Source organism: Apostichopus japonicus, chromosome 1 (genome assembly GCF_037975245.1).
Source record: "Apostichopus japonicus isolate 1M-3 chromosome 1, ASM3797524v1, whole genome shotgun sequence".
Lineage (NCBI taxonomy): Eukaryota > Metazoa > Echinodermata > Holothuroidea > Aspidochirotida > Stichopodidae > Apostichopus > Apostichopus japonicus.
Window position 1 is genome coordinate 6654933 of NC_092561.1, and position 23942 is coordinate 6678874.

The 23942-nt window shown below is 33.4% G+C and overlaps 1 protein-coding gene across 1 annotated transcript; it reads right to left on the reverse strand.

Annotated features, from left to right (window-relative positions):
* Positions 1 to 7: 7 nt before the first annotated feature.
* LOC139965546 (uncharacterized) lies at positions 8 to 23942 on the reverse strand. Its single transcript, XM_071968035.1, has 3 exons — positions 21839 to 23942; positions 11383 to 11573; positions 8 to 603 (listed from the first exon to the last, which is right to left on the reverse strand). The coding sequence occupies exons 1-3, from the start codon at positions 23736 to 23738 to the stop codon at positions 514 to 516; spliced, it is 2181 nt and encodes a 726-aa protein (XP_071824136.1). The 5' UTR covers positions 23739 to 23942; the 3' UTR covers positions 8 to 513.

The following is a 23942-nucleotide window of genomic DNA, read 5'->3' on the forward strand; positions in this document are numbered from 1 at the left end:
AATGCGAACATGAATTTATGAAATGTTTCGCTTCGAAGGCTTTGAACAAAATGAGGAAGAAGATATGTCTGTATATCGTCATTGCACGTACACAGTGTACATTTTGACCTTTTGTGCTCAATGTGTGACCTTCTTGGGATGACGTCACACCTACACATCCCAGTCCTCTTATATCGGAACTGTGGTCACGTGTTAATTACGATGCCGTGTCTAGCACAATAGTAAATGTTTCCATTGAAAAAAAAACCAGATAGTTCGCACGATTTTAGTTCAATACACGAGACCCCTTCTTAAAGCTCTTCACCCAAGAGAGAGGCTGTGACTGTACGAAACCCAAACAACTTGACCCACTCTCAACCCCTATCGGTCCCCTTAACAGGTAAACCCGTATCATCATGACTATGTTATATGTGTGAGTGTCACGAATCCCTTGAAGATGTGTGCTACTCATTCACGATAACATTCGTATTGGAATGCCGTCGACTTCGTTCTCTTGGTGATCAAATAGAAATCTCAGATGCATTCTTGAAGAAAGAGGGCTCCAGACCTAAATGGTGTAGTGGTAGTGAGTTGAAAAGCTCGATGCTGCGTTGGTATGTGAGTCTGCAGGACGGTGAAAGAAAAAAGAAATGAAGTGAAATTGCGCCCTCTTTATGACTCCACGATTTTTAAGAACAGACGCAGCGGTGTAATTACTTATAACAGGTTTTAAAGGGGAAATACATTAATTTCAGCTTAAAACAAAAGACACATACAAAGGAAGTGCAAATAAAAATAATACTAGAATGTTACATTAAATGCTTACATCAAAAGTATCATACTTTCTTCGAAAATATGACAACAGCCAACACCGTATTTTAATAAGGTCACGTAAGGCAAATACCATCACTGACTTATGTTTTACTTTCATCATTAAAATTATTCTTTGACAGAAAGTTAATCAATCAGTAGCAATATAATTATGCAAACGCAAAACATAAAATATTTATGATCCATAAAACATTAGTATTTTTTCTATAAATATTTGATGTTTCTTTAATTTATTTTGGGCTGAACAAATTTAACATCAAACACTACACCGTTATTTTAAATAGATTTTATGATTTGTTCAGGAGAATAAATTGAATTATAAGTGAAATTGACTAATAATTAATTTTACATTTTGCAGCTTTCAGTGGTCAATCTATCCCTATGATGTAAAAAAATCTAAAGAATCTTGAATTCGTTGCATTTTTTTTATCATAAAATAAATTTTCTAAGATGTTGATTAGGGGAATAGTATTAAGGATATAATATTAAAAGGCACCTTACCTTAGTGTCTCCGTAATCATTAGCTTCAAATAGTTCATTTTTTACATAATATAGCTTTCATTACACTGTTGCAATGAACATGAGTTGTTTTGATAAGCTTTGCTGTTGTTACAGTATTTTTCCCTCCTCTCCTCCCCCCCCCCCCTCCCCCCATTTCAATTTGGGATATTGTTTAAATGGAACTATCCGTTTTCATATTTCCAAGAAACAAGTGAATACCGACAAAGTTATTAATATAATAATTAAATAATATTAATTTCTGTCAGGTTTTTGTTGCTTTTAAACTTAGAAATATAATTCGTCAACTTGTACCACGTGCTCAATATTGGCAGAGGATAGAAAAACAAGCCAACCATGAATTATACGTGGTTTTATCGGTAAACTCGTTATTCCAAATAAATATATTTCTAACTAGTAAAAAATGTGTTTTATTTGCTTATCCATAAGATGCAACTGTCGTTGAACACAGTACATGAATGGCATATATATAAACATGTTCTTCTCTTGACATTTTCTGGAATTATATCATTTTTTTTACATTTCAATTCTTCAAGGTTTATATATATTTTATATAAGTAATATCAGGTCGATGTTTGCTAAGGGCGTAAACGTTGCGTATGCGATACAATTATAAGTTTAGATCATTTACTTACACACTTTAACAATTCTTATGTGTTTTATATAGATGTAATGTATCGCTTGATTATTCATCAGTGAATTGGAAACAATTCCAGCATGCACCACTGCATCTTTAATGCTTGAATGTGAGATTAAATTAGTGATTCATACAGCACAGACGAGTTTAATTACTACTTGCTCATAACGTCTGTGTGTATAGACTTCGTCTATGCTCGTGTATAGTTACAGACTACCGTGCGTGTGTATCAGGCCTATATCCATTTCAGTTTACATATATATATATATATATATATATATATATATATATATATATATATATATATATATATATACAAACCTAAAACATTAAGTTAGCAGCGTTTTGTAGTTTCTTCTGAAGTATAGCTTTGAATTCTGATTCTAAACGTTTCTGTTTAATTAAACTCATGGGATCTTTAACCTGTTATGAATTAAATTGCACCGGATATGAGAAAAATGAGAAGGCAAAAACCAGACGATTTACTAAAACTTTAGTTAAAATTAGACGTACTCGTAATCTATAGCTGTTTTCCGAATTTGGAATTTCCTAACGCCTTTTCTAAATGATTAAATCATATTTCTTGAGACTTACCGTGTCAATATTTCGTGTAGTTTAATATGATGCAACAATTATTGTATGTTTTTTATTCTAACAGTTTGCTATCTGGCTTAAAAGGCGGTTAAATGAGTCAATTCCGATAAATTACCGTGCAGAGTGTCTCATTACAATAACACAGACAAATGACAGGTTTGGCGAAGTTATTAAACATAGGAATTAATGGTTATAAAATAATTTGCATTAATTTCTTTGTTAATAAGTTACTTTAATAAATTTCCTAAGACTAACCTTGTTAAACTCTTATGTGTTTGTAATAGTACAACAATCTATTTAGCTTTTGTTAAGACTTTAAACTGATTAGAGTTTCAATATACAACCATGCGGTGTTTATCGATACAAAATCAAAGGTAAAGTACCGGTTGCGCGAATTAACTCAAGGCAAAACTAGGCCTAATGGTATAACCATCCTGTAGTTTATGTCACTTTCTTTGCAAAAGGAGTTACTTTAAGTTGAAATCACATTAGGGATAAAACGAAAATTAAATTCATCTGACAAGGGGTCTGTATTCGTTCAACTTTTTAAATTTATTCTGACCTAATTTTGAGTTTCCTTCGTCTTATAAAACATGTTTTCTGATACGCTGTATAGTGTTCCTGTTTTCACCTGTTGATTAAAATTGACCAATCACATTTCATTTTCTAACGGCGTCAGATTATGATCCCTCGGGCTAGTCATAGGCAAAAACTTATTTTGACAATTTGTCTTCAAGGGGGTGTAAATATGTTCATGGAAATGTAAAACCCTTTATTTTTATACTCTTCGAAGATGTAATCGAGGTTTCAACAAGAGGCTAGAACTATAGCTCTTCTTTTTTTCAGAAGATAGGTCGATGACCCAAGTTGCTATGGTAGATACAGGCTTAGAAAATTCCAATAGATGATCTCATCTCATGCATATTCAGTTAAGCGGTTTTCTACTTATCTTTTCTTCGAAGATATCATTGTTTGATATAATTGTTATTATTTGTTATTGTTTGAATTGTTATTATCGCCTGACGTTAAACTTACCGTACTTTGTTTTAGGCGCATGTTATGTGATTTCAAACCTTTCTTTGTGTATTGTGTTTTGCTTCTTCTTTTATATACAATATCATAACTTATCAATTCAGACCCAATTACCTCATTAGTTTTGCATCAAAGATCTAACTAAATTAGAGCCCTTGACACAAATTTATGAAGTGGATCCTGGTAAAGAGAAACTCGGTTAAGTTTTAACCAAAGTAAAAAACAATTTCTTTCTTTCCTTTTAAGATCTTCCAATTTTCTGGCTAATTTGAGTAAAATTTTAATTTAAGCTGTGCCCAAATATTTGTTGATGTCGTTCTTTGATTTTCTTGCCTCATACATACATGATGGCTGAAAATTATCCATGTATATTAATATTATGAATATTATCTTATACTTATATCTATTGTTCCTTGTCCTTTTAATTTAGTACACACCAATAAACTTCTATCATCGACAACGAAACTTTAAATTTGAATAAAAGTAAGATTTGTACTTGAAGAATAACAGATCATGAAATACATGTTAGAAACAAAATGTATAAACCTTCTAAACAAATAAATTAGAAATAAGGAAGAAATTGAATTATTGAAAAACAATACTTAATCAGTTTATACCATTCCACATACCAGGCGACGGACTTAACTTGGTTTATTAGTATAATGTCACGGAAATTTTTGAATTAATTCTGGGTTTTCTACTAGTCAACGCGTGAGAATCTTTTCATTCAAACCACAGATATCGAATTTGGTTATTTATCTGGTGATTCTGACAATTTTAACCACTTTAACTACTTACCCACTAGGTTTTGTCTAATTTATGGAAAGTATATGTCTTCTGCTTCCAGTTCTAGAATGAACTTGAGCGAATGGATGAAAACAAAATTCGTGTGTTTAATTTTTCATTTTCAAATTTATATATATGTTGAATACGCTACTTGGTGTGAAACATCTATTTTTGTTAATACAATTGAAGTTGTCACATAGATTATAATGATAGTTTTATGATTAATTTCAATTTTTTTAGATGTTTTGATAAAGAAACGTCTGTCTTACGTTAGCATATTGAAAACAAATGATAATATATGACTGTTACTCTTATAGCGGAGCAAAAACTTGAAAGATTATGTCATTTGAATTGTAGTTAATTGTCTTGTTTTCCAAATTACCACTGAAAAGCAGGCTTTAAATGAGGTAAATACATAATTTTTTTCATATTTCAACAGAAGCTTTTATTTTTGCTCTTTTCTTTCTGTTGCATATTTATTCCATTCCAAAATTTACATAATTATATGACACATTTGTCTACCTCGATATATTCTTATTCATGTTCTGATTTTTTTCGTCTTTTGTTCCTTCTTCTATTTATTATATTTTAATTTACTTCATTCTTTTATATCGCAAATTTCCTTTCTTTATTTCACCTAACTTTAACTTTCTATTCATTTAAACCACTTGATTATCCACTCTGCTAAGAAAATTGAAGCTGTTTGAAGTAAAATAAAAAATAGCTTATATCAGTTTCTTTCAAGTTCTTTCTTTTCCCTCAGCAGATTAATTTTTTCGTTTGCTCATTTACATTCACCTAACATTTCCATAACTTTGTGACATATTTTTTTTCTCGCGATATGATTGCTTTCGTTATATTTTTATCATTTTTTTCTCCTTCCTCCTTGTTCCGTTTTCACTTTTATCAGTTATTTCATTTTTTTAAATTTATTGTTACAAAGGTCATTCTTCATGCCACCTAACTATCAACATGATAATATTTCAAACCACTCTATAATAACTTATATATTGTTCTTAAATATGACTGTTTGAAAATAAAAAAATGACTGACAATTGTATTAAACAGATGAATCTTTTGTTCATTGCAACGAGTCATCATTCGACAATTTTACATATCAATAAATAAACTCTGAATGTTGTTATTCGATATTTTATCAATCAATAAACAGCTGAAACTGCATGTCAAGGCAATGAGTGGGCTCTCAGATCCTACCGGGAATGGACGGCTTAGTTTTCAACCTCTCCAGGAGATCTCAGTTGTTTTTAGTTGATCCACAGCTGAAAGTAGGTTTGATTTTGTTATAGACTGTAAGTTGAGTTGAGGTCATGTCATAGAGACAATTGCTGTCTTCAACAATTTCTTTGAATCACTCGATGTTTGTGTTTTGGTTTACTCATCGAGTTTATTATGCCAATGCATGAAGACCACATCAGCATTCATTTTACTTGGGTAAAAACTTTAAGATTTACAGTAGTAACTGTGTCAGTCTCCGTGTGTACCGGATGCATAATCAAGTTTACACAAAGCATATTGCGTATATTGCACGGAAATCTTATAATAGTCATTTTGACAATTCTTAATTCATTTGATATCTGTGGATATAATTTATTCGGTCGTTAATTACATGTATACATTCATTCATTCGTTCATTCAATTAATTAATTCTTCCATCCATCAATAAGTTAGTCATCCATTAATCCACACTCGCTTATCCATTCAGCCATTATCTATTCATTTATTCATCCATTTATCCAGTCATCCATTCACTCACTCACTCAAACGTCTGCGTTAAACTATAATCAAAACTAAATAGTTGATTGACAATATTTGTTTAAAATATTTCATGGTTTTCTTTAAAGCGAGTAAATTTGAATTCGCCCGTATTAAACTGTATATTTAGTGTGTTTAAAATTGTGTTAAACCGAGGCATTTTAATATTTGATCATTCTAATTAAGCTTGTTTATACACTGTAACAAAAATGTCCAGTTTTACATTCATATTTAAGTATTGGCAAAATGTATACTATAAACTTAGAGATGGAAAGTTAATACGTGTTAGTTAAATAACCATATTTTACAGTCCAACAACGTATGTACTAAATATTACAAAATATGTATATAAGTCAGTATATTATATGTGAAACCTGCATTAAAATATTTATACAAAACCAAATATATGATTATTAGTTATCTATTTATTATTTTATTTCCATTAGTTATTATTACAGAGTTAAATTATTCTGATTTTTTGCATTCTCTATTTAGTCATATTTTATGAAAACTGTTAAACCTAACCAGAAGGTTTTGTTCCATTGAATTTTTTAAATTATTTTCTTCAAATATTATGTTTTCATCCTGTTTTGTTTTGAAGTTAAAACTGTTAGCCACAGCCGTGTATAAAGTCTGCACAGTATTTAACAAAAGAGGTAACTTCCCGTGTTTATTAAAAATTTGCTGCAATTTTGTTGGACTAAATATTAACTGGTTATATTTCCGGCTACTTTACCTCTCCTTGGACATTTGAATATACATATACCATCATATTTTGCCTAGTTTATAGCATAATGCATATTTGAAGAAAGTAAAATATTCCTGGGCAGCATTCGTATAGACATATCATACGCTTAATCTTGGTATTAATATTTCATTTTAAAAATAAACAGATTTGTTTTTTTACAAAATATAACGTCTATTGTGACTTGGAAAGCAACAAAATAATCACTCTATTTGACACTCAATTTAGGTTTTACTTCCAAAATTTTACGTTTTTAAAGTAGACTTCTGATATATTCCAGTTGCAGATATTGTTTGTTTCAGCGTTTACAACTTCTGTAAAATTTTCGTCGCATCTTTAATTGGTTAAAAAATGCATCCCGATATCCTTTTTTAATGGCGAAGGCATAACGGGATATTAGCCAAATATTATGAATGTTTACAGCTATATGCAGAAGAGGCTGTGACATCTTTATGACAAAGGAAGGGAAAAAGTGTCTTTGATTTTCTTAATAATTTTCAAATCATTTTATCTTCAGAGAAAGATATCCTTTCAAAAATACAAATGCAATTTAACGAAAGTCTTGACGTGGGGTGAAATTTGACAGTTTAGCGCAAACTTGAAATGTGTAATATTTTGCCAAGGAATCAACAATAATACTATAAAAGGAGAGTTAAGTTTCGGAAGAAATTGATTCATGATAACACGATAGAACACACAATGTGATTCACTTACTGAAATGATAAATAATTGGCTGGGGACAATAGGTTACAATAAAAGAGCAAGAGTTAAGAGCAAGTTATTGAAATGAGGAAATATAAATATCTTCCCTATAAAGGGACAAATTGTCTGCCAACGGAATATTATCAAACCTACTATAAACAATAAACCATATCTAAAAGTTAGAAACAATTATACCGAAGAACTATTTACAATTTGGAATAGAATTTTATTCCAAAATGATAATTGTAAACATTAGTTCAATATATTGCTGATATATTTTCAGATGTAGTTTTCCCTAGAATGAGACACATTGTATGTCACCAAAATATTCTTTTAGATAAGTTTGTGTCATTTATCAAACTTTCTAAAAACCTTATCTGAAGTTAAGAACAATATAATTTAAAATATATAATGTCTAATGTAATGTGTAAGGAATATTAATATATAACGTATAATGTATGATGTAAAATATCATATATAACGTATAATGTATAATATAATATATAAACTATCATGTATAGTGCATAATGTATCATATATAAATATTATAGTTATTCCAAACTGATAATTGTTTGCATTTATTTCCAAAATTTTGCCTTATAACTTCAGATATGGTCTTACTTAGAAAGATTCACTGTGTTTGTCCCCGGAAAATCCCTTTAAGATAGAACTCTCTCATTTATCAAACTGATCGTAAGAGGCATCGCAATCAATTTGCTTCAATGATTGAAATCATTACTCATATATCATATTTAACGTTTTATATATATATATATAAAACATCAAACATTCAAACATGACCTCTGTAATACAAACCACGTTTTCCGTACAATGCGTCATTAACTGTACTCCTAGGTGTTGACCTCATTTTTGTAACAAAAAAAATGAGAAAAAAAGTTCATGGAATGATTGTGTAATAAAGTTGTTGTCCTGTGACAGACATCATATCCAATAAACTAGAAGGGGTCTGTTTTTTTGCGAACGGTGTCATGATATGAACTCCACATTTAGACATTGTTACTTAACTACAAAATCACTTTTAATTTGTCAGTCCCAGTATCCCCTACCTGTGTCCAACAACTGCTTCTCATTCGTCAAACAGTTCGAACACCCCAAAGAATGCGTCAACTAAATTCCAAGAAGCATTAACAAAAAATCATGCACTATTTTCAACTGGTTAGTGACCGCCAGTTGGGGTTAAGGCACCATTTTATTTTCTGTAAACCCCATCAAAATGAGATATATAAAGTATACTGGTGATTATATAGTTGTAATTTCAATACAGTACCGCTTGGAGCAAATTAAATTAAAATGAACTTGTTTACCCCGCAGTGTTCATAAATTATCGCATATCTATAATACATACGCAAACATATCGATTAGATGCCGTTGGATATCCAGCCATCTTCAACATTAAAGAACAGTATGTTTTGTAATGATAAGGGTTTCATTTGACTATTATTGTCACTAATCTTTATCCTACTCGTTTATATACACCGAAAGAGTGTCAGTATACAAACAAAGATGTTTAATCTCCTTTTATAACTAATCCTAAAGGAAAAAATTAATTATAAGCATATTTTCTAATGACGTCACAGTCTGACCTTAGGACAAAAAAATATTCACAACAAAATTATCGCTTTTATAGTTGTCACTTTTTTTCTTTCTCTTAACCAAGGAGTGATCTTTCTCAATACAATAAATATCAACATAATCTTTTTTCCCGTTAATTTAATCGAAATCTGCTTTCTGTAACAGAATGACAATAGAACATAACGTAATTGTCCAGAACAAGTTTTTCCCCAGCATTTCTGTTATTAAGATAATTCAAATCTATTTATTAGGAAGATGGAACTCAATTTAAATACTTTAACCCAACAGGGGAGGGGAAACGGGGAGGGGAAGGGGAGGGTGACCCTTTGGTTGATCTTATTCTTGTTTGAAAAAGTTCTACATTATTTGCTGCTTTATTAGCGTTTTCTTTTCTTTTTTAATATCTTCACAGCATTCGATAGTTTTCGGGAATGAAAACAGTTTGGACTTAAAACAAACATTTCCTTTAATTACTGAACAAATATTTAAACAAACTAAAGGAATCACTTAAATTCTCAGATTGGAATTTACTTACTTCTAGCTAAATCATTTTTCGCCCTTCTATACAGTTTTAATACCATCCACGTTTTTAAGAAAAATTGTACAAATTATTTGTAGTTATTATAAGAGAGAAGTTAATCAAATATAGTATCATTTTATTGACAAATTAATTTTATTGAGGATCTTGTAATTAATATTCGAATGTATGATTATATATCCTACCTTGAAATACTATCGAAGTGACTGCCTATCACTCACCTGTCAATGATATCTTTGTAGGGTGATGTTCCTATACCTACTGTTCCTATAGCTCTAGGAACTTGGGCGTTATATTTGATTTCACAGTTGAATATGAATAAGCATTATTGCTAATGTTTGTAAATCTGTTTATGAGGGTATATTCGCTTAATCAGTAGAATTCATTATAACTCCTGTCACGGTCTGATACTGACAAATTAATGCATGCTTTTATTCCATCCCGTTTTGATTCTAGTAATTACTTGTTAATTGGTTTGCCAGATTCTACTTCTAAATCCTTTGAACGGGTTCAGAAGGTCACAGCAAGAATTGTCTCTAGGTGTAAAGTAAATTTGATTCAAACTCTCTGATCAACTTCAGAGCTTGCATTAGCTTCCTATTAAGCAGAGAGTTCAATATTATTTAGTACTATTAACTCTCAGATGTATGTATGGACTTGCCCCCATCATACATATCTGAGCTGGTTCGCTGGCAAACACTCCGGGCGTAATCTCCGTTCGGCAAATAACTTTGAAGCCGGATTCAGTATATTAATAATCTGTGTGACACTAAATCTATATTTGGCAAGACTGTATATTTTGATCAGTGCTTTCAATCCACCGCTCCAACACTTTGGAATAAATTGCCGGTTGGTGTTCGATCCTACACATCTTTTATTGGTTGTAAATCACATCTTAAGACACACCTTTCGGAGCAACCTTTTATTGTGTAACTTTACTGTTTTTATCATCTTAACTGATTCGTTCTTTTACTTTTTAGCATCTCTTCTAGCTACTTTAGTCCTGATTCTGGTCTTTGATTACCTTTAACTTTAACCTTTTTTATTTTGCTAGCTTTTGTTTTGATTAATTTACTGTGTTTTGATTTCTTTTTACTCCTGGGCGTTCTTTTTTTGTGGTCATTGTCCTTTTCAAGTCGTTTTTCTAGGCTGATTTCATATTTTTCTTTCCTTTTCTGTGACTTATTGGTTTGTATTATAACGCATGTGAACACTTTTATGTTGGTATTGTGCACTTTAAATTAATTTAATAATAATAATAATCAAAATAAAAAATATTAAAAAAATAAAATAATAATAGTAATAATAATTATAGTAATAATAATTATAGTAATAATAAAAATAATGATGATGATGATGGTGGTAATGGTGGTGATGGTGATGGTGATGATGATGATGATGATGATGATGATGATGATGATGATGATGATGATGATGATGATGATGATGATGATGATGATGATGATGATGATGATGATGATGATGATGATGATGATGATGATGATGATGATGATGATGATGATGATGATGATGATGATGATGATGATCATGATCATGATGATCATGATGATCATGATGATAAGAATATATGAAACGTGTTTTGTTAACATCAAGGAGGATGACATATTGTAAAACCATATTCCTAAAACTTACTTTATAATGTAAGCTTGTCGCGAGTTGAGCCTGTGCAATGTCTCCATAGGAAGGCATTGTTGGTATTCTATTGCAGTGGATAACATACGGAGCCTGACGCTGCAAGCCACGAACATCGAAAGACATAGACGAGATAGCGCCATCAGCCAGAGGTAACATGTATGGAAAGAGGGCAATCTTTGACTTCATACCTATAGAAAATAAAAACAGAGAGATGTGAGCCACAAATGAATTAGTTTTAATACTTAAAAGGAGATATATCTTATCAATAGATGACGTGACACACCGGTCAGCTATATGGCACTTATCATTCATGTCAATAAATTGAGATATGTTGAACATTTAAAAAGCCACATTTGATTCATAAAATGACACATTGTAATTTAACCATACAGTTTGGGTTGTCATTTCAATGTGGTGCCCGTTGGTCAAATCCGGAACGGCGACAGTTTTCAATCCGGGCCTGCGAACCGAAAAACATTGGTCCAAAATTGTCCTGGCACTAGTCGGGTATGCAGACCGTAAAGGCCGTAGCATTGTGCCCCCTACCACTCTATCCTTCCCCCTACCACTCTACCCTGCCCCTACCACCCTTCCCTGCCCCACTCTACCCTACCCCTACCACTCTACCCTACCACTCTTCCTTGCCCAATACCACTCTACCCTAACACATTGCTACATCTATATAGGCACAGTGGGATTTAGGTTCTCTGGCCCTCTCCCTCCAACCATTGTACGTCTCTAGTCCTCGTTCTAAAGTACTTTAGAAGCCCCGTTCTAAATTTATCCATCTTATGGATTTTTGTTACCGTATATGTTTCACAATTTTTAAGTAATTTCATTTTATATTCCACTTTATTTTTTCACACTTTGAAGTAAATATGTTTTATACTTTATTAAAAAAAAATCATCTCAATTTATTCAACAGTAGAATTAATCCGGAGTGTGACAAGTCAATTGTAGAAATGAAGACAAAGTGATTACAACAAATGCGTGAAGCTAATTCGATTGGAAAGAAAGTTACAGATTTTAAATCCCTTAGATAACATATCAAATGGAATTTTTCGACCCCTCTGATTATTTATACTTTTTTTTTCAATTTGAAGAATGGACTTAAATTTGTTTAAAAAATTCGTTTACAAGTGGAAGCTCATTGTTATAAGTTTTGCTAAAAACAAATATTTTAAGTGCGAAAATAAGAAAACTGTAATACTGTCTTTAAGAGTATTTTATAGCCAAAGAATTGACTTGCTTCGTCAAAACGAACTGCCTCCCCAGAATATATGTATTGTTCGATATTTAATCAAAAAATCTATTAAGCCATACTTTTAACTGTTTATTGTAACTCCGTTTTTCACGGCCTCCATTTATCATTTTAAGAACCATAGCTTCATATTTCTCTATGTAATTTGTCTTCATAATGTACAAAACATTATTATTTTATTTCATCAATGTATTTGTTAATTTTGGTATTGTTATTTTGGTTTTCAAAATAGCCTTTAAACCCATTTTGCCTTCATCGGGGATTTCTGTCAGGTAAGTATTAAAATTAACATGATTAGTTTTAATTCTTGATTTGTATTCTGGTCCTCCTGCTGATTCAAATTTAAACTTTAATCAATTGAGAAAACATTACTCGAGGTTATATATGACCCAATGGACATATGTTTATATCATAGAAAGTTACGTCACTTTAAAACTAACCTATACTTATTGTCATCTTGGTACCCATTAGGAACCCCCCTCTTGACCCCTGATGGGGTCATTAAGTTGACAAGGTAAGCCCCTTTCTCCAATAATTAACCAGTAGAGCCAAAAGTCACGAAATGGTTATTAATGGAGAATTGACCAAGGACAAAACTGATGATTAAGACCTCTTTGGAAAGCTGGAGTGGCACCAATGTATTTAAAAAGTAGGCGGGGAGTTGTCACCATGGCAACAAAGTTAAAGGTCAAATATACTACATTCAAAGTTTGCTTTAAGTAAAAGCTAACTCCTTGTTAAATCAAATTGCTCTTCTATTCAAAGTGAAGTCGCCGCCATGTTTAGGTTCGCCATAAACCACTGGAGGGTCGCCAGAAATTCGTAGAAAGAAATTGCCGAAAAGTTTCAGTCAACAAATGGTGGGAAAATCTGGAACATAATGGTTTACTTCAAAGTTGATAAAATGTGACACGATTTTGCAACCATAAGTAACCTAAATCATATTTTAAAAGAAAGATACTAACATCCCCCAAACGGGAGGCACAATGCCCACCCAGTACACCCAAAACCAAAGACCACAACATTCGTAACAAGTTTTGCAACAAGTTTTGCAACAAGTTTGAAACAAGTTTGTAACAAGTTGTAATAATTTGTAACAAGTTTCAATGTCCTCAAAGAAGTTTCTCCATGCACAAAAAGAGCAAATGTTTGGTTAATGTTCGAAATCATTAATATCCTTATTTTTATGAAGTATTTTCTTTACATTATTTTTCCACGACGCTTCCTTTATTTGCCTGTTTTTGTATCTTTTTTGTGACATTTTTGGGAATGAAACAACTCATTTTATTAAGCGGCGTTAAATCTTTCCCTGCTATGATTTGAAAATTCGTCATGAGTTTTGACTATATCCTTGAAGTTTTAAAATCTAATTAAGTTCGCTTCCAGATTTAGTAGATACTATAGATAATGTACTTTTCATTATGAAACTTTTCCTTTTTGACAGCTGCCTAAGAACTGGACATATCTCCGATCTCTTTATAAAACAAATTTTTAGCCTCGAAACCAATTAAATTGAAAGAAAGATTTAATCCATTTCATGTGATTTCCAAAGCAAACACACCCGCAAAATTCGTGATGTAGCTAAGACAACTGTACGATGTCTCGCCGTGAACTACGGGTGGGGGCGGCTAGTTGATCGCCAGAGGGATACGAACAACTTTCCAATGCGATACAATAGGTAGAAGTTCATAAAATCATGCCGTACACATCTCCGAAACATGACAAAACTGTTGTAAACCTGCAGTTGCGTTTGGAAGTTTACATAGAGCCCCTATAGCATTGTATTTCAAAAGTGTAGCCTATATAAGATACATAAGAGCAGAAAGTTTCTTCACCTGATAGTGCAAGAAAAAATTAGAAAATTATTATCATATTTTTTTTTTTTTTTAAAGTACACTTCCTGAAAGGACTTCTCACGACTTTTAGGAAAATGATTATTTACGGTGATAAAAAATATTTGATAGTCATAATTGGGACCTGGTGAGTGGTTTGTCAATATTTTCCGGAGTCGAAATTTATAGATTTATGAGGAATGACAAGTTTTGTGAACTTTTCTTGTCAAGTTCAGTAAAGGGCAAAAAATAGTCTGGTATTATGTCATAATTTTGTATGGTGAAGTTTTCCCGCCATTTTGGCTAAACTCATGTTTATATAGTATACCGTGATACTACACTATAGGACACGCGGGACTGGGTCGGAGAGAGTAAGTTCCATAGGCGGTGCCTGGGGCACAAGGGATAGTCACCCCCCTTCCCCCTTCAACACACACACCAAGTTGTTTGAATAAAAAGTAAGAAGTAAATTTATAGATAAGATTTGCACCTTCTTGAGTAAGTAACAGGTGACCATTTGTTGGAAAATTAAGAAAGGCTTGTTATTATAAAGTCCGCTGTTACAGTGATGTGACAGTTTTCTCTCAGATTTATACATTGAAAATTTCAATCTTATATTGATTATATATATGATTAATTATTTGAACGTCCATATTTCTGAAGTATAGGAACTATATCGAAAGTTTTAGCTAAAACATTAGTGCGTTTGTTTTACCTTCTAGAAAAGGAAACGGAGTACCGTTACGTTAAAAGTACAATTATCGTGAAATTTCCGCGGAGTACCCAAGAACTGACAATTCCTTTTTCACACTGAAAGTTTAATCCCTCAATCCCTCAGTCTGTTGTCAAACGAAATGTTCCTTCCAAGTTTGGGCAAAGTATTTAATGAAGCGACGGGCTAAAGAAAAGTGGTATTTTTTCCCGAATAATTTATAAATTTATCAAATATTTGGGCTTGTAAATGAGTTTACAATTCTGGACATTTCTCTCTATAACTCTCAACCCCTGACCGTCGAACCCACCCCCTCACCCCTCCCCCACCCCCCCCCGCACACATACAAACACGCACCCCTCTTCACTGTCGTTTCGGTTACACCATCTGATGTTTTGTCAAGATATCTATCAACAAAAGAATTAAGCAGAAATCCCGAAACTGAAACTTTTCTTCAATATTATAGAAATATTTGTGGTCTATTATGAATAAGACTATCATAGTGTGATGAAGTTTGTTCCCCCAAAAATTACTTTTAGTTTCCTCTTTTTAGCTTCAAATAAGTTCATACTTTGGAAGTGCGCATGCCCAAACTTAGTCGTGGATTAGATTAATCAAAATTTTGTCTTCATCTTTAATAAGCTGAATATATTTACTCCAAAAGGCTAAAATAGTCACAATTAATCAACAACTTATAAAATACCTAAAAAGGTGTTTTTGATGATCTGTTTTCGTCTTGTTTGGTTGTTTGTATGTTTGTTTTAGGTTGTTTTTATTTTTTTTCTTTAGTTGCATTTTATTTATGAACATTACAGTGGAAGCTAAGCCATTTTTAACCCATCGATAATGAAAATGGCTTGAAAATTCATTTATATATATATATATATATATATATATATTCTTGATGAACACTATACTCGAAGCATTCTTAATCTACAGTGTGATGCCATCGGAAAGATTGTAGTTTAAAGAAAAAAATATATGAGCATTCGTTCACAGCATTTATTCTTGGTGTAAAACTTTGCCTTCGTCTCAAGTGACCTTTGACATTTCCAACGTCACCATAATATTATTCCTTCATCATTACTCGTTGTTGAGTAAAAAAAATCTTCTGGGTCGGATTAACTATTGGGTCTAGATAGGCCCGGGCCCAGATCTACAGGCCCTCAAAAATTAGAAGACAAATGAGAGGTGTAAATAAAAATGGATAGTAGAAACAGTTCACCGAAAATCTTTTAATAGACGATTTCGTTTTGTCACCCCTTCGTATTACTTTAATAATTACAAATTAAAACAATATATACGCCCATCAATTGTTGTCACAGAAACCTATATACAAACGCAGATATTGTACATATACACACATCATGCACTTGGTAGCCCTATGACCAGTTAGGGGAAGGGGGTAAGCTTTATGTTTGGCCCTGGACCATTCAAAATTTGAAATCCGCTGGGCCCTACACGTCTCTCTTACTTGGATCAAATACAGTCATGTTTGGATGAAAACTCTGCAGTGCTTTACGCATGGCAGTGTGCAAGGTATATACTCTCATACTACAAGACAGAGACGTTACGAGTTATACTTTGTTTAAATCGGTTCCGAGTCGAGTCACTGCCAGTGACTTCATGACTCGAGGAGACTGGATCTTTGGCTCGAGTCACTGTCTTATATTTACGGATAAAAGCTTTACGAATTTGTTCTAAATTCACGTCACTTTTGAAATTAAACTGACACCGGCAGAACTGTATGTATTTTAGATCCTCCTGCAAGCAGGAACTCGCGAAGAAGCCAAAATTGGCTTATCTAAGCCGCAAGCTGACCGAAGTCAGTCTCTTAGATTCATATTTAACGTCCATGATTAGGAATTGTCAATTGTCAACAACTCTGTAACTGGACGACATACATTAATCTTGGAGTGACTCGAACTTGGGACCTTATAATTAAAAGGCACCGGCGTTAAACACTGAGCTAGGTAAAATTTAGGTAAAATTGCTGCAAATTAAAGACACGTACAGTTCCCTACAGTTCACCCAGCCATGGAAATAGTACAATATACTTCCATGGACTCCGCTGAACACATCATTACATATTATGACGTACCTCCTGAAAATAGTACTGAGAAAGGCCTTATATAAAAGTGTAAAAGTGACTGTACTATGTTGTTACCTTCGTCGACACCTGTATATGATGTTAAACGTGACATGCAGACAATTACCCAATGTATCCTCGGGATAAAATCGGTTACAACACCGGGAATGAAGGAGTTAGCGCTTGATAAAAATAATAATGTATGTATGTATGTATGCGTGTATGTATGTATGTATGTATGTATGTATGTATGTATGTATGTATGTATGTATGTATGTATGTATGTATGTATGTATGTATGTATGTATGTAGGTAGGTAGGTATGTATGTATGTATGTATGTATGTGTGTGTGTGTATGTATGTATGTATGTATGTATGTATGTATGTATGTATGTATGTATGTATGTATGTGTGTATGTATGTATGTATGTATGTATGTATGTATGTATGTATGTATGTATGTATGTATGTATGTATGTATGTATGTATATCTAAGGTATCTAAGGTATATATATATCTAAGGTATCATCTAAGCGTTTATATATATATATATATATATATATACATTCTGTTATAATAGGATATGGGGCTTAAAATTAGGGTAAGTTGGCGATTGTGAGGACCGTCAAGAGTGCTTACTCTTTGCGCTAAGGTACTTTCCTATGTAAACATATGACACTAAAAATTTTTCCTTCCATACAACTCATTTCCATACTTTCATGGGCTATACGGGCCTCGCTATAAAGAGTCTCTTCTATGTATTAAAGTCATGTTTCATTTGTACGGAAACCCTCATCGCGTCGTATCGCAAGTTCCATTTCCCAAATGTAGCTTTCCATATGATATTACATTGATAGTACATGGCATTAGCTCCCCCCCCCCCCCCCGCCCGTATGGAAAGCCATTTTAACAATTAATCGGGAATTTCAGATATCTTAAATTATTTCTTATTTTAGATATCTAAAATTCTATTTCAGATATCTAAAATTTTATTCGAGATATCTGAAATTGAATCTGAAATTGAATTCGAGATATCTAAAATAGATTTCGAGATATCTGAAATTCTAATTCAGATATCTGAAATTGAATTCGAGATATCTGAAATTGAATTCGAGATATCTGAAATTGAATTCGAGATATCTGAAATTCTATTTCAGATATCTGAAATTGAATTCGAGATATCTGAAATTGAATTCGAGATATCTGAAATTGAATTCGAGATATCTGAAAATGAATTCGAGATATCTCGAATTCAATTTCAGATATCTGAAATTCCCTGGTATTTCGAGATATCTAAAATTGATTTTAAGATATCTGCAATTATTTGTAGATATCTTAAATAAATTGGAGATATCTGTAATTTAATTTGAGATATCTGAAATTATTTCGAGATATCTGAAATTCCTTATTAAATGTTAAAACGGCTTTCCATACGCCCGCAAATGATCTTTAGTACACGACAATAACCCCCCCCCCCCCCCCACTCCATTCCTCAAAATAAATTGTCCTGTAAAAAACGGTATTCAAGAGCAGGCACGGATTTAATTTCAAAGATAAAACATGATATTTTTAACATGTACTTATATATATTTTGGGGTTTCCTCAAACCCATACCCACACACACACACACTTTGTGGCTATGGGAATGAATATGGGTATATTGGTGCATGGGTGTATATGGGGGTATATGGGTATGGGAATGATTATGGGTATATGTGTATGTGGGTATATGGCTACGTGGGTATATTGGTGCATTTGTATAAGGGTATAGGGAATCGGAATGGGTATATGGGTCTGCTGTTATACAGAGAATTTCGGTTACACGATAATCTTATCCCATTTTTAATGTTCAAAAGAAAGAAAAATAAACAGTTTCTGAATTCGAGGTCAAATTTAAAAAGATCACGGGACAAAATAATATAACTTTTCGTATTTTCTAAATATTTATCACTTCTGTGACGAGTCTTTGACATTAAGTTTGTAACAAGAAAATAATCTAGGAAGAAAAATGAACACGCAATAACAAATGTCGTGTATATAAAACGAAAAACATGTGAAATTACTTTATCGACTTTTTCAAAGATAAAATTGACAAAAAGTTTAATTTGTTACGTCAGAGGAAAAACAAAACATTCCTGAAAAAAAAAGACTTCGTCTTATAATCATAAAAATGAAGATAATATCTTCTTTTTTTTCAGACATATTTCCATGTTACTAAACCATAGGCCTATATTGACATCATCATAATAATGTACCGTGGTCAACTTCATAAATATTCATAATTTCCATACAATATACTTCACAAGATCTTCTGATCACAGAAAACGTTTAAAAATGATGCAAAATACAACTGCATGATTTGACGAAAACTCTTGTTTCATAAGACCAACAAAAAATCGCATTAAGATAGCCTAAATATACAACAACTAGTAAATTTAATTTCACGTTATATATAGGAAAAATGGAGTAAACATTTCTCAACGAAAACACAACAAATATATTCATTTTTAGTTTTTCCCGTCACATAGGGGATTGGGTGGGATGGGAAAGGGGGAGGGTGATCGCCCCCCCCCCCCATTGATGACGTTTAGCCTATTTACATACAGTACATCAAGCTATCCAACAATATATACCACTAAACTGACAGTGCCGTTTTCCCCATACTTTGAGTCATCTCAAAACTGTTCGCATAAATTATCTCAATTATGGATGTAATTATGTCGAACTTGAGTATTGCTTGGTCATTTTTGTCTTTTATATTCACAGTTGCCGACTCTCCCCCCTTCCCCCCCCCCCCATCCTATATATACGGGTCTAGATTTGGTTAACTGTTAGAACGATAACACGGAATTTTAAAATGTTCAAAATTTAAATGTTTCATTTTTTGCGCATCTTTACAATCTGTAATGATACCTCTGTTTATTTCAGAAGCCCAGATTTCTCAGGGTATAAGAAGTTTTCTTGTATTTTTCGTATCCACTTTATTAAGGAAATTTACTCGTTGGTATATAAATAAAACGGTTGATTTGAAAAATATGATAAATTCCTTTAGCCCTTTCTGCCTGATTTGGGTTTCTGTCGTTAAGAAAAAGTATAAATTTTTAATTTTTTTTTGAAGTATTGTAAGGTTAATTTTCAGAAAGGATATTTATATGCTGATAGTCAAAATCGTAGCATTTATTTGAAGAAAAAAAATCAGTAATTTTAATGACTTTATACTTCTTAAAAAGATGCGTCGAAGTTTTAAAAAAAAATGTTATCTCAAAATGATGAAATGAATCCCATGTATAGAATTTTTTTCCAGCAAACTTCAAAGCCGGTTTCACGGCCAAACATTAACAATATAACATGGCTGATAACTTCAATTGCTTGGCATTCTTTTTAACTTTAAAAACCTCATATGATTCATATACTAAAAGAAATTTGAAAATATTAGATGAAAAACTATTCCCTCTTATTCGTTCACTGAAAATCAATAACAACAATTTTTTGTTATATTTTTAATCAGGACCAAAATGACTGATAAATTGATGTGATTAATACTTGTTACATATATATCATATTGTTTTTTCATGTTAAATATTTACACTTGCAATGAAATGAAGCTTGAACTGAAAGACATAATTTTATATTATAAGAATAATCATGTATAAGGATTGACCGCAGACGATAATAGTTTAATAGTCACCAATGTCAGGGGCTTAGAAACTACAGAGCCAGTCATTTATCTCCCACTCAACCCACCCCCCCCCCCCTTCCTAACTCTTTCGCTTATCTCACACTATACTTAGCTAAAAATTACATTAGAGAGAAGTTTCCGAGTAAACCAATCTTTCTGAAATGTCATGTTTTCTGTAGCTTGGAAATCGCTACGACATCACGAGAAATTTTTTCAAAATGCAGCAAACTCAAGGAGCAACGTCTCTGTTCCCTTGGCGTCCCCTTCACCCCTCCCCTCCCCCGCCCGTTCAAAACAAAATTAAATATAGCATGACAATTGTGTTGAATTTTGTTTTAAGGATATTATAGAGCTGGGATTATTTTAGCAATTTTTTTCTATTTTATTTGCTACTTAAATCCCAACTTTTAGCAAGTGTAGTTCTTCAGCTTTACTGCTCAAGTTGTATTTCAAATATCAAAATAGAAATATTGACAATTTTGGAGATTCATATGTGTGATTTTATATGGGATTACACAAAGATATATCAAAGAAAGTGTCTAGAGAAAATATTTGGAATCGAATCATAATGTAAATTACTTTCATTTACCCGAAGTTAGTGATACCAAAATCTATGCAGGTGTCTTATGTTCATCAATTATTAAGCTATTTTGAGTAATAATTGGTGCAGGTTTGGTAAAATTGTCGTCCAAACACAAATTATGATGTAGATAAATGGGTTTCCATTTTGCTTTTGCAAGGAAGACAATGACCATAAAAACAAAAATGATTTTGCTACAGCGGGTTATAGGTTCAATGCATGCAGGTTGACTACCATGTAAAAGGTGATAAAGTACAGCCTAAGGTTATGAGCATGCATAGTTTCAAGGTTTTACATACCGGAATAGACGGGACGAAACGCAGTGACATCTTCGGTCTCTTCCAGTAATCTTTGCAGAAAATCAATATACGATATCGCTCCACGTAAAGTGTCTACCTTACTAACACGTCTACCAATTTTGGTGGACCATGGTAGAACTCTTCTGAGACAATCGAATCCATTATTGAGAAGGCTTACCCTTTCTCTTTCCCTAGCGTTCAGATCAACTCTATTTCGTCCCTGTGGATCCTCGCTAAGGTCGCCATTTTGAATACCATCATCGTCCAATTGGGAACTATCTTTCAATTCGTCTGATGAGGAAGGACATTTTACACTTTGTCTTCTTCTTGCTTTCTGTACGGCTGATTTTCTTCCTCTAATAAATCGAGTTCTAACAGCCGGAAAACGAGACTCTTGTGTGGGCAACCTAGAAGGAAGAAGGGGCACAGAAGGGGGTACGAAGCGGACTGGTGCTCTAAAGACCGATAGAGGTGGTAAAGACACGGATAAAGCCGGTTGTATCGGGTAGACGGTCGCTGTTCTACCGTTTGTCCCGAGGTTAGTACTGTTACTACCTGCACTGACTGATATATACTGACCGGCGAAGCCTAACACTGGTTTCGGACGAACTGGCATCGGTAAGTTTCTCTGTTTAGTTTCATCGTTTTTACTAGTTATGTTCACAATTGAATGCGAAATCACTTTCGAAGAAGAATCGGATAATGTTTGCAAAATTCTCGTACCAATATCGCTGACTTCTGTTTCCGTGACGGACGAACTCGATGGCGTTGCTGCAGTGCTCCCTATGGACGAAATGCTCTGTAAACAAGATAAGTTTATTCGTCGCGTCACTGACGGGGGCTCGCGAACTATTGGCGTTTTTGCGCCTGCACTGGTAGACATTAGTCTTATCTTGGAAAAATCTTCGTTTTCTCCCAACTCAATCTCTATTTTGTCTTGTTTTTCCTGCTCTTTGCTCAAAACTTCGGTCGAATTTCCCGAGCAGACAATTGAGTTATTGGTATAGTTAATCCCACTGTCTGTTCCCTCCGTCAAGTTTTCGACATCTGTATCAGTACACATAACAGATACCGGTATGTTGTTATTATTACCGTCTGACAAATGACAATTGGTCTGAATGAACGACTCTTGGATGATACCTTGTTCGTTGGCACAATTAGGGACCACCTCGGTATTTATAACCGCCGACGACGATGATGGGCCCCTTATCGTATCGGCTTGGTCCACGGCGAATCTAGCAAACTCTCGGAGATGGGTACCGTAATCCGACGCTGCAGTGATGTTGGGTTGTGTCGGTTGGTTAGTTGTGGTAGACAAATTTAAAGGCAACTCCTGAAAAGTTTGACTTTGATTCACCCCGATACCGTTAATGTTATAAGCTAAACTTCCACCGACCGTAGATTCACCTCCTTTCAAAATAGTTGCATTTGTATCAGCAGCTGATGTGACACACTGTATTGTATCTGTGTCACACACTGTGGCATACTGAACATTTTGAACAGTTGCCGCCTGCAGACCACTAGAGTTCAAGTTGGTATGAGTCTGCGCACTACCGACTAGATAAAAAGTATTCCCACCTTGGACTGGGTTCCATTGAATCACCGAAATGGGATATGCAGCTACAGTGATGCCCCCAGGATTTTCGTTCGCACAGGTTGGTACCGCTATAACTGTGACGTCATTGCTCGGTCCTTCCTGATTCAGAGCACCACCACTGGTAGGACAATGATCTTCGGGATAAACGTTGGAATCGGATAATCGAATGGTACGGTTATTATTTGAAGAGTCCCCAAGATAGGTAGCACTGCCAGCTGCACCCGATCCATTTGCCATGACGAAGAAATTATTGGTTTGACTTGAATCAGGCGCGTCTTCTGTAGTACCATCCATCCCTTCCATTACCGTAACTTTTACATTTACTAGTTCAAAACCATAAAATCAAGAAGTGCTCTTCGCCTTGTTTTATTGTTGTTGTCTGTGGCACTAATTATCGATCAGTGCAAGAGCGTCCAAATATGATGTGTTGTAGCATAGCCGCCGAACATACACCAAATGAAGTAAGATCGTATTAAAATGCAGTTTACTTGTATACTGACGAGAAGG

Excerpts from the sequence above, each read along its gene's own strand:
- LOC139965546 (XM_071968035.1), bottom strand. The coding sequence starts at position 23,738 with ATGGAAGGGATGGATGGTACTACAGAAGACGCGCCTGATTCAAGTCAA. Across the intron at positions 11,574-21,838 it reads GTTTCGTCCCGTCTATTCCG|GTATGAAGTCAAAGATTGCC; the intron begins GTATGTAAAACC and ends TATTTTCTATAG. Across the intron at positions 604-11,382 it reads CGACAAGCTTACATTATAAA|ACTCACATACCAACGCAGCA; the intron begins GTAAGTTTTAGG and ends ACCGTCCTGCAG.